A 16,252-nucleotide genomic window follows, 5' to 3' on the forward strand; every position below is an offset into this window, starting at 1 on the left:
GGTTGGGATTCTCTCTCCCTCTCTCTGCCCCTCCCCCAGTTTCTTTCTCCTTCTCCAAATAAATAAACTAAAATACAATAAAATAAAATAAAATAAAATAAAATAAAATAAAATAAAATATCACTATCATAGGTTATAACTAAAATTCATGTTCTGTTCACTTCCAAATGCATTTTCTTTCCTTTTGGAAAAAATACTTTATATCACACACACACACACACACACACACACACACACACACCCCACTTTAAATCACACAGGCCCTGTGGAAATAAAGAGTAGGTGTTAATAAAAGCCCTATCCATTTTTTTTTTCTTTTGAACCAGCAACCGGCAATATGTTATTTTCAAGGAGATAACAATTTCATTCTTTGTGCAGATTATAATTTGATTCCTTGAGGGTATATTTTCTTCCACCTATGATTTAGTCTTCCTCAGTCACTCTTAGCTCTCTGCTCAGTTCATATTTGAGCAAATAGAAAGCTAGGTCTGCCAAAACTATGTACCAGGTTTTTCTTCTCCATGTGCATTTCCCCGCATGTAGCCAGCTCCTTGTACAACAACATCAAATCTTAAAGAGTAAGTGGGTTTTATCTCTCACACTTTTATAGTTTGGAATAACAAGAAAATAAAATGTGTTTAAATAAATAGTCATGTTGAGACTTGAACATACTGAACAAACTAAATGATTAGGCTTGCAAGGCATTAAACTACATGTGACACGAGGAAATAAAAGGGTTTTTTAACTTGCATACGATCCTAAATGAATTTGTAATGCAGCGTTTCCCTTCTTTATTCTCTTTTTAACTATAGAAAAATAAAATTTGCTTATAGCACACAAATTCAGAGAATAAAGAAGCATATAAAGTGAAAAGCCTACCTTTTCCCTTATCTCTCCCTAGAATAAACCGATTGGAACAGTAAATGTGTTTCCCTGTGTAATTTCTTCTAGGCATCCAACCAGTTGAATTATCAATGGCTATGACTCAGTCCACAAACTCAGGTTCATGGGAATGTAATGTTCTTGACTTTTCCATAACTAAGTTTTATTTTTCTGACCCCCATTCTGGGTTAAGGCAGAAACTTTCAGACAATTCATAGACTCCAGTCCCTTTATAGATTAAATCATGGTTTGGGCACTTAGTAGCTTTGTAACATTAGTCAAATTGCCTCACCTCAATATAACTAAGTTTCCTCAGTTGTGGTGTGGAAATGTTGCTTGGCTCATAGGGTTGTTCTCAAGATTTGATGACTTCATATACACCAAACATTTTCTAATAGTACCTGGCACATAATGAGGACCTAATAGATACTAGCTATTTTTTATGAAAAATATATAAACAGGTATATTTTCACTCAGAAAAATGTTTTCACAATGCTTCATTTCAGTTCACGTAGATCTCATTTTTTTCTAAAAGCTATGTAGGATTTTATTTATTGAATGCAGCATTATTATCTAACCAATTCAATATTGATGGTCATTTAGATTATTTCCACTTTTTGCTATAACCACCTGCATCTACAAGATACACCCTTATTTTATAACCCTGAAAATTTGTATTTCTTTTTGATAAACTCCTAAAAGTTCTTGGTTGAGGTGGTTAAATTTTAGAGATGCTGCCATGTTGTTTTCCAAAAAAAGTTGTGTCAATGTGCATAAAATTCCTAATTGCCCACATATTCTCAAGCACTGGGCTTCGGACACCATGTCTGTGTTAAGCCCAGGTTTGGCGCATGAGTCCAGACATACATTTAGAACCATCTAGAAGACAGTTCTGCATTAATGGTATCATCCAAATACTTCAATGTCAACATATTCAATCATCCCTCAATCCCTTTCCCTCAAACTTCTCTTGAGACTATCTTTTCTAAATAAAAGTCAGCACCATTCACCTAGATGTTCAACCTAGAAAGCGGAAATCCTTGACTATTTTTCTTCCTTTGCTTCCACTTCCAAAAACTAATAAAATAAAGTAAAATAAAATCAGTACTATCAGTTCTACCTTCTTATTTTTCAGGAAAGCATTTATTTAAATAATAAATTATGGGTTATGGTAACTCTAACCCATGGAATCACCATGTTTTAAATATTCTACCACCAAATCTCTTAATCATTCTCTCTCCAGGTTGGCTCTCATCCAATCCATTTTTCTCACCTTGGTTGGAGTAATATTTCTAAAAGGCAAATACAATCTTGTGGTTTCATAATGTTGGATATTTCTTAGCTGCTTCTTGCCTAAAGTGTAAAGTTCAAGGTGCCTGATATATTCATGTGTTATCTGGCCCCACTTTCTTCTAAAGTTTTGTCTATCACACCCCTTATATGAGCCAGACTGAACTAGCTCACTTTCAGTGCCCCCTGCAAGCTTTCTTTGACCCCTTGGCTAGACCACTTCTACTTGAAGCCTCCCATGTACAATCATCCCTAATTGTCTACCTTCTCCTCTGGACTGTGTGTGCCATGAGGACATGGACTGAGTGTGTCCGGTTTACCACATACAGTATCCTCAGGAACTAACTTTTGTTGTTGAAGGATTGATTGCCTGTTATAGGAGTATCTCTCCTCTGCCTGAAGACATCAGTGTGACTGCATCAGGTAACAGAAATATAGGGAATATTTGTGGAACCAGGAAACAGAAATAAAGTCAGGAAACAGAAATAGAAATACAAAACAGATATTTGTAGAAAATATGTCATAAGCTTTAAAAACAGCCATTTTTCAGGGCTGCCTGGGTGGCTCAGTTAGTTAAGCATCCAACTCTTGATTTTGGCTTGGGTCATGATCTCATGGTTCAAGAAATCCAGCCCAACTTTGGACTCCACACTGGACATGGAAACCTGCTTGGGATTCTCTCTCTCCCTCTACTGCTCATGTTCTCTAGCTCTCTCTCTTTAAAAAAAAGCCATTTTTCAGATTTTAGAATGTTTGCATTTGTTTGCACCTCACTAGGAAGGCAAAATATACTTTTATGTGTTCTGAAAGGACATAGGTGATACATTTTGTAAAAAATAGCCCAACCTAAAATCTGATTCAACATTTGTAATGCAATAGTGACTTTAACACTTTAGTTGGTGACATTTTTCCAGTCACCTACCCAAAAGCTTGTGAAGCCAAGTGTGATCTGAAGTGTAGGCAGGAAGCACTGTATGTAGTGTGACAGTTCAGAATTCTTAAAAATTGAATCTTTCCTTTAAAGAAATGACTTTAATTGTAAATGAAAATAAGTTTGTTAAATGACTTAGAATTTATAGTGGTAATAAATTTGGTGAAGAGAAAAGTGTCTAAAATGATAAAATGCATCATCAATCTTAATTTGAGGTTTTCAGAAAGTCACTGAACTTCTCACCCTCCTTTTTCTTTGTTTGAACTATTGATGTGGCTGATTTCTTTTGAAATCATTACATTGCTAGAAAGAGTGGTTAAAATCTTGAGATTTTAAGGAAAGACTTTTAAAATATATCATCACAATTTCTCAGGAAGATAATTTGACTTTATAATTAAATGTTTTAATTCACAGTTACTAAAATAAGACTTCTGGTTTTATTTGGGAAGAAAAAGTTAATCAACAGAAAGATTGGGACTTAGAAGATAAAATGTGAACTCTAATAAGCAAATTACAGAGAGAAGCTTTTCTTTAAAAACTAAATATGAAAAAATAATATGGTTTAAGGACTTATTTTCTGTAAATCAGGAGTTGCATTTCTCCTTCATCGTAAACTGAAAAAAATTAAATCATGGCACTATTAGGTCATTTCAACTAGTATGCATTTCATCCAAAGAAGAACTTTTGTACTCAGGTTAAACACTGAATAATTTTCAGCATATTTTTAAAGCTCTCTATTAGGGGTGCCTGGGTGGCTCAGTCGTTTGACCTACCGATTCTTGATTCTGGCTCAGGTCATGATCCTAGGGTAGTGAGATTGAGCCCTGCATTGGGTTCACCTTAAGCATAGAGTCTGCTTAACATTCTCTCTCTCTCTCTCTCTCTCTCTCTCTCTCTCTCTCTGTCTCTCTCTCTGTCTCTCTCTCTCTCTCTTTCTCTCTCTTTCTCCCTCCCTCCCTTCCTCCTTCCATCCCTCTCCAACTCTGCCCCTCTCCCTTGCTCATACTGTCCTCTCAAAAATAATAAAATAAAGCTCTCTATTAGTTTAGATATTTAATATCCATTGTCTCAAAGGCAGAAAACAGCAGAAAATAAAATCATCTACAAGTAAATTCCAAGAAAATAAAAAGCACTATATTTTCCAGAGCTTTATAAGCTAACTATAGAATATCTCATTCTTTGCAAAATTATAGTGAAAGTACTAACTTAGAAAAAAAAAAAAAGGAAAAAGTATGTATGGGATCTATGTCATGGAAAAATCACAAAACTGGCTTGTGTAACATGAGAAAAATACTGTTTTTGCAAAATCTTTATTAGATGGGACTTTGAACAATGCCAGTGTCCTCCCCCATCATGAGGTTTGTATGAATACATAGTTATTGCAATGATCTTGTAGAGGAGAAAGATGGCTTGGCCTGGGGTGATGTCAGCACAGATACAGAAGAGGAGATTGGTTACCAAAATATTTGGGAGGGCCTAGCAATTGTTTGGATTTTGTGCGTTTGTGTGGAGTGGGAGGTAAAAATCCAGAGATATCAAGAAAGACTCCCAAGATTCTGTATGGCACAAGTGGGTATGGTGATGTCATCCATTGTCCTTGACTCAAAAATTCCAAGAGCATAGGGAATCTGGGAGAGAAGGAGAGGGAAGGAAAAGGGGAGGGAAGGAGGGAGAGGAGGGGAGAAGTCAAGAGAGAGGGGAAGGAGGGACATGGGAGGATGAGAGACAGAGAGAGAGAGAGAAATGATATAAGGGTGGGCAGAAAAGGAGCCAAATCTGAAGGAGCCAAATATCAAGTCCTGGCAGTTCATACTGTAGGCTATGGGACTCACTGGCAGGTTTTTGTCTAAAGATTAACAGGATCAGGTTTGTATTTTGAACCAAGTGTGAAAAAAATGAAGGGTAAATAATTACTCCATTATAATACTAATGAGGAGAAGGAATGGGTGACCATGGCAATAAGAAAACTTGTAAAGAATTTAAATCCAACTGGATTAGTACTTGAGGGAGACTAGGCAGGGTTGAGGGATTCTTAGTACTCTGGTTTATATAATTGGGTAAATGCAAAAGTTTCTGGGAAAAAGAGTAGAGGAAATAAACCATTTGTTTCCATTGCTTAGTTAATAAAGTCAGTTGTATATATTCAATATGAAAATAAGTTTTGGGAAACAAGAAAATCATTTTGTTGAGTCTGTGCCTTTTTTCCGATTAAAGAATCTTTTAAATGTTAGAACCAACAGGGAATCTCAGAGATCACAAATTCTCCTCTTTACTTTATTGATGAGAATATGGGAGTCCAAAGAGTAAATCACCCATGCAGATAATGACAGAACCAGAGCTAGAAAATTGGACTTCTGTCCCCACTTTTGGGTTCTTCTTCCATGCTTATTCACTATCATGCAATCAGTAGATATTTGATACAAAAGAAATGCTCTTAATAATGAACAGTGTTAGTTCTAGCTAATAATGTAAGTTATAAATGACCTTTCCAGAATTGATTTTGCTGCCCATCAGATAGAAATTTAAGAAAAAAAAAAAGTTGGTGCATTCAACTCCTTATGGACTTCAATGAGAACACACTTTTAAAAGGAAATCACTTTACCTGTACAATTACAAAAAATACATGACTTGGTGTGGTGGTTAACCCTCAGATTGATTACTGTTTGAATCTGCCTAAAATTACTCTGTAAAGTAGTCAGTAAAACATATTTCTAAGACTTTAGCTTTATTGGTTCTCTATACATAGCCCTCCCAAATATACCTCAGGAAGCACTTATTTAAGAATATACCTACAATCAAAAAAAAATGAAAGAAAAAAAGTAAAATTTTCAAAGGCGATCATAGATTCTATTCATAATCGTAAAATATAAGAAACATCTTGAATGAATGAATAAGCAAACTCTTCGCATCACTAGAGTGATGTGACTATGTAGCATTTCAGTTACTGTGTGGATTATGAGGTATGCAGAGATGTATATAAAAACATACCTGAAAGAAAACATGAAATTGTAAATACACAGAGGACATCAATCTAAACGTACAGGTACATGTTTTAGAAAGGATAGTAAGTTTACTGAGAATGGTGCTGATAGATGCAGACAGAGCTCTAATTCTTTTAGGATAGTTTTATTTTCTATCTCTCCTCTCTTTTATTTAGTTGTAGAATGAGTGAAATGTCTCTAGAAAACCTTTTTCCACTTCTCCTTCCAGAAAATGTGGAAAACTAGGTGACATGAAAAAAATCTCCAACTACAAAATAGAAAGTTAGATGCCATGTGACATCCTTTGTCCCAATACCATGTGACATTGCTTGTAAATGAATGTCTGACCTCTCAAGAATGTTTAAGAGCAATAGGACTGAGTAGTTAGTAAACAAGCTCTGAAGCTACAGCTATCCAAAGGATATTTAAGCTTACAAGGTCTTGTGGAAAGAAGACTGAGGTAAAGCAGTTATTTATTCCCTGTTTCTTCTTCTCAGCTACCACCCCTGGCTTGTGGCATTTAGAGGACTGGTATCATCATGCTCATCCACCAGTTATCTTGCTGGCTACCTCTGGCCTTTTGCCTTCCTCAATGCATACACACAGTAGCAGTCATTAAATATTTGTTGAAAGCAATTTATTGTGAGATAACTTTCAAATTCGTTTTTTAGTCTAACCTGTCTTATAAAATAGAATCATGTATCTTCTCTAATGAGCTTTGTTTTAATTAGAAGATGAGAATGTCTTTAATTATATTTTATTTTAATATTTATAGGCTGTACCTACCATTGTGTTACCAAAGAAAGATGTTTCCTGTGTTAGTTATTATATTTTAATTTTTCCAAATTTAAAGTAGCCCGAATCATGTTCATGAGGTAGTAAAACATAGTTAAGAGTTCAAACTGTGTGATAATAAACCTGGGGATGAAACCTTGGTTTTACCATTCATACTAGTTGTGTGATCCAGGATAAGTTACTTAACCTACCCAAGCTTCAACTTCCATATCTGTATGATGAAATAAAATTTGTTCCTCAAAGAGTTGTCGAGATTAAATAAAATAATCTCTACATATTTAGCATAATGCTAATCCTGTAGTGTGGACTCAATGACTATTCACTATTAAAATGAAAGAGATTTGTATTATTAGTGTAAATTTCACAGTATAAAATTTTTTTGCTTTATTAGAAACATCTACAAAAATCTTTTTAGGTTTAACAGGGAAAAAAATGAAATGGCTTTTAAATATACTTTCTGCTTTCTTGTATTCTTATCCCAGAATTATAATCACTAACTATAATATCATATTATGGAAATATTTGCTTACTTATGCCCAAATTTATTAAGGTATAGTTGACAAATAAAAACTATGTGTGTGTATATATACGTATATATATGTGCACACATGTATACATTTATGTATATATATATAATGTCCTGTATATATATTGTATTATGCAATATATATACAATATATACAATAGTACATCATATATTGTATATACAATATAGACATATATTGTATATTGTATATACATATATACATATATGTACATATATATGTCTATATTGTATATAATATTGTATATACTATATTGTATATATTGTGTATATATGTATATTGTATATGTACATATATACATATATGTATATATTATGTATGGTATATATTGTACTGCACAATATATATATTGTACTATACTGTATATATAATATATATAGTACTATATACATTTATATATATAAATATATATATAGTACAATACTTGATGTTTTGATATATATATATACATAGTGAAATTATCACCACAATGAAGTTAATTAATCTACACATCATCTCACATAGTTATTTTCTTTTCTTCTTCTTCATCTTCATCTTCTTCTGCATCTTTGTCTTTGTCTTCTTTTATGTGTATGTGTGGTGAGAACATTTAAGATCTATCCTCTTAGCAAATTTCAAGTATGCGATATAGTATTATTAACTATAATCATGGTGCTGTACATTATATCTCCAGAACTTAGACATCTTGTCTAACCAAAACTTTGTACCCTTTGACTAATAACTCACCATTTCCCTCTCCCTCTAGCCCTGGCAACCACCATTCAACTCTCTGCTTATGTAGTGTAATTTGCATACCCTGGGACTGACCTATTTTAAATGTACAGTTCAGTGATTTTTAGTAAATCTATGCAATCATCATCACATTCTAATGTTTAGGACATTTTCATCACCCCCAAAAGGCCCCTCATGCTAATTTGCAGTCAAGGGAACATTTACTTGTGCAGTGTAGTTGAGAATGGTTTCTATTTGTGTACCTTATCTTACTCTGTATAAGACATGTGAATGGATGAGGTCCAGGATGGAGTTGAAAAGTTTTTGAGATGAAAGGGAATCGGGGGACCTCATTTGGGTATTACTCCATTACACCTTCGTAGAGGAGTGAACATGAAAATACCGGAAGCCATACTAGGCACAAATAGAAGTGACCAGACCCTTGGAAATTAGCAAAGGAATCAGGATAAGTATATTTAGGAATAAGTGGAAATAAGCCATGGAAGGAAATGAAATCACATTGGACTGTGTTTATTTAAAGGTCATATAACAGTCCCTGGAGATTTTTATTAGAGTAAGAATAGGGCTAAGGAAAGGTTGTATGTAGAAAAGAGGTCTTAGGGGCACCCGACTGGCTCAGTCGGTTCCTGGGTTCAAGCCCCTGGTTGGGCTTGCTGCTGTCAGCACAGGGCAGGCTTTAGATCCTCTGTCTCCTTCTCTCTCTGCCTCTCATCTCCTCCCACCCCCCACACATGCATGCTGTTTCTCAAATATAAATAAACATTAAAAAAAAGAAAGGTCTTAATGGTTAAGAAATTGCAGATAAGAACTTGTAAACTGAAAAGTGGGATAGTAGGAGCCACTGTGATCAGAGACCATAGGCAAATTTCATTCGAAGGTAAGTTGAGCTGAAATGAATTGTAGGATTTTTTTTCCTCTTAATTAGTATCACCTGTCACAGAGGTAATAAATGGCAGAATCAAGTGTACTGTTCAAAACAATGATCCTAAAATTTCCATGAAACTAAAATTTTTTAAAAAGAGTAGTTTCAAAGATAAGCATTAATTTAAGCTTTGATCATGTAACTAATTTAATTATGTAAGTGAAGTCCATAGGAGGCAAACAAAATCAAATCCCATTTTCCTTAGAGTTCTTTTCTCTAAGTTATAATTCTATCAAAAAATGGAAAGGATGCATGGGGGAAAGCAGAGAGGTATGTGTTTACCTTCTACAATTTCATGAAGCACATTGTTAAACCCTGTGAAGCCAAAAGGGTATATATATTCAAGTGCACTAAGGTGTAAATTTTCATTTATTATCCACATAGTTTTCTTCTCAGTTAGAACTGAGAGAATGTCTATCCCTCCCTCTGGATTCAAAGATCGTTTTTTTACAAGTAGTGCTTGAGTTGGGAAAAAAAAATAAGTGGAAATAGTCCTCAGGTTTTTCTCTGGAGATTTAGTTCTGCCACAGGAGCAGAGGCACATTATTGTATAGCATTTTTTCCCCTATGTTCCTCAATCCTGATCCTCTTCTGCCTCTGCCTCTCTTCCCTGATCTTTTCCTTCCCTTTTTTTCTCCTTGACTGTTCATCATCTCTAACATATACTCTTCCACGACTCTATTTACCAAAATAGTGGCTTGGTTGGGCAAATGGGTTAAGGAGTGGAGGTTGCAGGGGCATGGAGGAGGAAAGGCACAGATAAGTGGCAGAGCAAGTCCCAGGATCTGGGTGTGGGCAGGAAGCTAAAGAAGCACTTGCTTTATTTCTCTCTCCTCACCTGTCACCTGCCTCCTTCAACCCTAGGCATAAGCCCAGAATTTCAATGTCTTAGAGTAAGGGCAGAGATGGGAAAAACAATTTTTAGGTAGAAGATGATAGGGGCTTGCACCAGGGATGTTGCAATGAGTGTGGAAATAAGTGATTGAATCCTTTTTTTTTTTAATGTTAATTTATTTTTGAGACAGAGAGAGACAAAGCATGAATGGGGGAGGGTCAGAGAGAGAGGGAGACAGAATCCGAAGCAGTCTCCAGACTCTGAGCCGTCAGCACAGAGCCCAACGTGGGGCTCGAACTCACAGACCGTGAGATCATGACCTGAGCCGAAGTCGGACGCTTAACCGACTGAGCCACTCAGGCGCCCCAAGAATTCTGCATATGTTTTGAAGGAAATAACAGAAATTTTCTGGGGAAAAAAAAAAGAAAAGAAAAAAAAAGAAAAAGGTAAAAGAGGAAGAGAATAGACATACATCACATCGAACGGACTTGCCATGAACTAAGATGGGGAAGCGTGTAGAAAGAGCTGGTTATTGAGAATGAGGAGCAGATAGGGAGTTCAGTTTGGGACAGGATAAATTGGAGCTGTCAAGAGGAGAGCTTTTGTTTTTAATTAGAGTTCAGGGAAAAAGGTCTAGGCTAGAGATGTGAACTTGGGAATCTTCACAACTAAAGTATTTAAACCACAAGATTAAATGAAATTACTTAGGAAGGGCCTGGGGACTAAAAAAAGGAAGTGCCCTAAGAAGTGAGCTTTGGAAGGTGCCGACACTGCAAGGTGGGGAGATAAGGAGGACCAGCAAAAAAGCGACCGAGGTGGAATAAACGTAAGAGGATATGATCCTGTTTTGGTTGAATTTTGGTTAGCAATTAGAGTTTATGAATATGAATGTTATTTCACTGAGTGCTTTATTTTACTTTACACCTCCCAAATATAACTTCTCTGGTAACAACACGTACATGCCTCTATGAGTTATGGGGAGGTGTTCTAATTAAACTGATAATAATTAAATAGATACATATTAAAGTGTGTCTATATACAGATAATGCACTTTTGTCTACTGTTTCATCAATAGAAAAATATTACAAAATTAATTTCAATTTTCATTATCCATGATTTGCTATATCACTTACATCCCATAAAGTATTTTTTGTCCAAGCACATACTTTGTCTTTCTTCTGGTTTTGTCTGATTGATAGTTGATTCAAGTGTTTGGATTCAGTTTCAATTTCAGACCACTATAAAATAGAGTTTAGCTATATACTTTTTATCTCGATAATTAAATTATACTCATAACTTCCCATTTAAAAAGCTATAACTATTAAAATATATGACATGTTTAAAGAGTAAGGCACTGAATAGGTAGAGGAAATTTATGTATACTTAAAATTATTTTGTGGGTGGCGATATTTTTTTTCCCATACCATAGTATTTCACCCTGGACATTAACATTGGCTTTTATTGTGGAAAATGAATCTTTCTGCCTCAGTAGGTAAGATGCTCATTATTAGGTGACCTAATTGGGAGCATCAACAGCTGCTATGTAACTTTGCTCCAGTGGAGACTGACTTATGAGGAGGGGGAAGGAGTTAGGATAATGTCCTACCACCGGGGAGATTGGGGGAGGAAAGGATGAGGAAAGCCGGTATGCTGGGAAGGAAAAGATGAAGGAATGGTGGGGAAAAGTGAGGGGAGGCAGCACTGGTAATGAGAAAGGACCAAAACAACTGGTGCTAGATATAAAGACGGAGTACAAAGATAGCCTTGGAAAGAGTATCATGGAAATTAGAATAAATTAAGAATAAGGAACTTGGAACTAAGAATAAGAAAAAGAACCTTTATTATTAAGGTCACTGTGTAGCAAGGTCAAGGGTGTAGAGGGGATTCACAGCCAAACCAATGGCAACAGTGTCTCTAAAAGTGCTCAGCTGGGGCGCCTGGGTGGCTCAGTGGGTTGAGCATCTGACTCTTGGTTTCTGCTCAGGGCATCATCTCACAGTTTGTGATTTCAAGTCCCAAGTTGGACTCTGGGCTAATAGTGCTAAGCTTGCTTGGGATTCTCTCTCTCTGCCTCTCTCTCTGCCCCTCCCCTGTTCTCTCTGTCTCTCTCTCTCTTAAATAAATAAAACCTTTTTAAAAAATAAAATAGAAGTGCTCAGCTGTGTCTCTGCATCAGGATTTTCACCGAGATAGTTTTTACAAATGCCACAACCCACTGAGGCAGAATCTCAGTGTTGCCAGGAAATCTACATTTTTTAAGCAAATGCCCAGACCCTCTCCTCATCCGCAAGTGAATTGTATGCCTGCTCAAATTTAAGGACCACTGAACTAGCAATAGTGGAAAGAACATGTGAGAAATAAATCTGGAAAAGGTATGTAGTAGACTCAACTGGAGAGGAGAGTCTAAAATAATTTGCAAAGCAAGAAATATGTAGAAAACAATAATGAAATTAGATAACATTCAGCAATAAAGTAACAGTGAACTGGCAGGGAAGTATGATATGAGTAAAGAAGGGAGACATTGGGGACAGGAGTCAAAAAGAATGCATGGGAGTAAATTAGGAGAAGCAAGAATGACCCACTCAGGGAGGACAGTTATGTGAAGAGGAAGATGGAAGTCTACACATGGCCTCCAGAGCTCTGCTTTCCAAGAGGTAAACCGTGCGAGGCCTGTCAGTACCCAGAAGATGACACCAGAAAGCAAATTATGACAGAAGAGCAGATCTGTGTAAGGGACCACCAAGCAGCTACTACACATTGCTTTCCATGTCAGGCCTATAGTTAAGTCTCTCTCCACTGTTAGAGGTGCTGGGTATCAAACATCATCCCCATCCCGGTGACACACTAATATCTTAAGATAATCATTTTCTTTGCAAAAATAACACAGAGTTGTTTGATTTCCTACGGATTGTTTTGGATTGAACTTTGTATCCCATCTGAGTACAGATGAGTAAAGGAGACATCCCAGTTCGTGATTTTTGTTAGAGGTCTTAACACACTCCTGCTTGAGATCAGATGAGTTGGAAAGAGTTCTAGATAATTGGCAGGGACAACTGTTTTCTTTCTCCTCCTCACCATTGTTCTTTACCATTTGCTTTAATTTGCATTGAAATATGTACAATAAGTAGTTAAGTCATGTTTTATTTTTAAACTCTCACTTCTGAAATTTAAAAGTCTGTTAGTATAAAATTAAGAGCCAATTCTTCTGTGACACACACTAGCGATGTGTTTCTTAGCCTTCACAAACATGTACCCCTCATCAAATTCTTGTCCTAGCTTCTGAATAGTCTAAGCAACCAAGGATTTTTCTTTTAATCATTGAGATCAATCAATCAATCAATCAATGATAGGAATAGTCATTATATGTTTACAAAAGGAGTGTTGTCTTCCTGAAGAAACTGGTACTTTCCCCTAAAAATCATTAGTGTGAATGGAAAGGGAGAGTGCTCCCAAGATGTTAGTTTTTCTAACAGATTCTCATATTTCTAAATAAGAAATGGAATTCTGAGAATTTTAACAATTTAACTTGTAAATGTAAAGAAAATAATAAATACTCAACACAGAATGCAGGGTGTATGAAAAGTGCTTTGACAGTTGACTGCGGGAGGATGCAAACAAGTTCTGTGAACTTCCCTCTTTTTTTTTTTTTCTTGTTTGGCTAGTATTTGTTGGGTTTATTTCTTTCCCTGCTGGAATGCCTCCTTTGTCTTTCCTAATCCAAAGATTCCTTCCTTTTGTGGAATCCTTACCCCCATAGTATGCTTGACTAATTCTTAGATGATGATTATAAAAGTCAGATATTCCTCAGTTGGTAATCAGTTTTAAATTTTGTTTTTTACAAGTTAAATGAGAAACTACTAGGAACAAAATGGGTAGAGACAAAATAGCATAATCAAATTTTTATGCTATAAATATTTTTCTATCCAATAAAATTCTCCATATGCCCACTTGGCATTAATTTGTTTTCTCCCCATTTCTCAGCTATTAAAGTTTACTAACCCTGCCCTACGTATCACAGGGGTGGGGGGAATATAGGTAGTAGTTATTGAATGCTTGCTCTGTATCAGACACTATTTTAGGCATTTCACATGAATTATGATCAGTCTTACCCACCTCTTAGAAGTTTTGTATATTTATTCCTAATTTCCTGAAAAGGAAACTGAAGCTTGCCTAAGATCACCTAGCTACAAGGGAGCAGAGCCAGGATTTATATTCAGATTGGCCTGAATATAAAGGCTTATACTTCTCACTTGGATACTAATGTGACTTCAAGTTTTCTAGTGATTAACAATAATTTGTTTTGAATATTAATACCTGACATATGTAATTATAAAGAATCTTCCTGGCGGTTGAGCAGAACTGAATTTATTTCACTTAAAAATCTTAGGGTCACCTGGATGACTCAGTCGGTAAGGGTCCAACTTCAGCTCAGGTCATGATCTCAAGGTTCATGAGTTTGAGCCCACATCAGGCTCTGTGCTGACAGCTCAAAAGCCTTGAGCTTGCTTCGGATTCTGTGTCTCCCTCTCTCTCTCTCTCTGCCCCTATCCTACTCACATTCCATCTCATTCTTTCTCAAAAATAAATAAACATTTAAAAATTTGAAAAAAAAAACACTACAAAAAAAATCTTGGTCTTGAAAATTGTCTTGGTTATTTTACCTAAAAAAACTCTTAGGACATCGTAAAGTTCTCTTAGAATAGTTCTTATCTGTTCAAAAGGAAGTCATGCTATTTGGAGTTCTGTTTCTCATTTGCCATCTGGTACTGAGAGCTGCAAATTCTTTCTACTTTTTGTGTAACTTGCCTTTATCTTTGTTGTTCCAGTACTGGATACCAGTTTATTTACTATTCACCTGAAAACACAGCCAAAGCAAAAGAAGTTCTCAGCAACATCAATCAACTACAACCTCTGATAGCAACCCATGCGGACCTCCTGCTTAATTCTGCAAGCCAGCATTCTCCAGACAGCCTGAAGAATTCTTTAAAGATGCTTTCAGAAAAAGTAAGATCCAAATCACTACTACAGTGGGGAAAATGAAATACCCAAATCCCCATTGGTGTTGCTTTCTGCATACATTGCCTTTCACAGCATCTGGAAATGTAAAATAGACTAGGTTAAAAAGTAAGCTTCAAAGTATTGCCACAGGATCAAAATGAATTGGCCTCATTCTCTTGTCAAATCTTACTAAGCATTAATTTTTTTTTATGTAGGAAATGAAACCTGTTATTGGCTGATATATATTTTCTCTTTTTCTTGACATCTTTCATTTTCTTTGGCTCATGGTCTTATTAAGTGAGTTGAATTAGATTTTAAAAATTATTTTCCTCTGGTGATCCACTAATTTTTATGCATATGAAGCTATACATTTGAATAGGAATGTCACCTCATTTGAAAGCACCACTTTGATGTGGATTCTTATCAGTGGCATGGGGTAATTCCTCTGCTTTGGTTTGCTTTCTACAACATTATCTACTGGGAGAAGGTTTTAAAAATTTCCAAAAATATTAGCTCTTGTTTGTAATGTAGTGGGACCTACGCCGAATTTTTCTTTCAAAGGTGACTTCCCCCAGTATATACAAAGAGAAGAAGTAGTCTGGCATGAGGTAAATCATCAACATCAACTTTCATAACTAATTAAGGCAGCTGAAAAGTACAGAGAGAACCAAGATTGAAAAGACAAATTGCAGCTTGATTTTAAATGTAAAACCAGGTGTCCTGGAGTCCAATTCCAATACACTTATCCTTAACCTTCACATTCTGAGGACATCTTGCAGTTTATTATGAGATACTTCCAATAAATATGCCCTTGAAGAAACTGAGAAGAAACAAAATTCTCATGGTATCATTTTAGAATAAAACAAGTATAGTTTTTCATGTCCCTAAAGAAGAGATTGATGGAAACTTGGGTATTATATATGTATATATTTTTTATTCAAATATGTCAATTTATAATATGAATACCTGCTGCTTATTAAACATTTTAATGTATACATTATCATTTATTTTTCTTATAGAATGAAACTAATATCTATTTTCCTTAAAAACTAGCTAATATCTATTCAAACAGGTCAACAAAATTACCTCATAAATTATAAAGTGAAAAATGAAAATCCAAGACTTCCAGTTCAAAATGTAGCATTCTTTCTATGACACAACAGGTACTTCCATCATGAAAAGAAAAGAAAAAATTGACCCAAATTTTACCAATACTCTACTTTGCCAAATATTGCGCTTTATGACTTATATTATTTCACTTAATCTTCAAACTTAATTTTCACATTGTGAGTACATATTAACTCTGCCTCACAAAGGAAAATGATTAAGGCTCAGAGAAGT

General features: G+C 35.5%; 1 protein-coding gene across 9 annotated transcripts in view; it reads left to right on the forward strand.

The window, feature by feature from the left end:
• Positions 1–16,252, forward strand: part of INPP4B (inositol polyphosphate-4-phosphatase type II B) — a 761,046-nt gene that overhangs the window by 612,080 nt on the left and 132,714 nt on the right. For all 9 annotated transcript variants that reach the window (XM_027066653.2, XM_027066662.2, XM_053216924.1 and 6 more), the window contains one exon: positions 14,740–14,917. In XM_027066653.2, coding sequence (XP_026922454.2) covers positions 14,740–14,917 — 178 coding nt within the window. The remainder of the gene's footprint in view (positions 1–14,739; positions 14,918–16,252) is intronic.

Source organism: Acinonyx jubatus, chromosome B1 (genome assembly GCF_027475565.1).
Source record: "Acinonyx jubatus isolate Ajub_Pintada_27869175 chromosome B1, VMU_Ajub_asm_v1.0, whole genome shotgun sequence".
Classification (NCBI taxonomy): Eukaryota; Metazoa; Chordata; class Mammalia; order Carnivora; family Felidae; genus Acinonyx; species Acinonyx jubatus.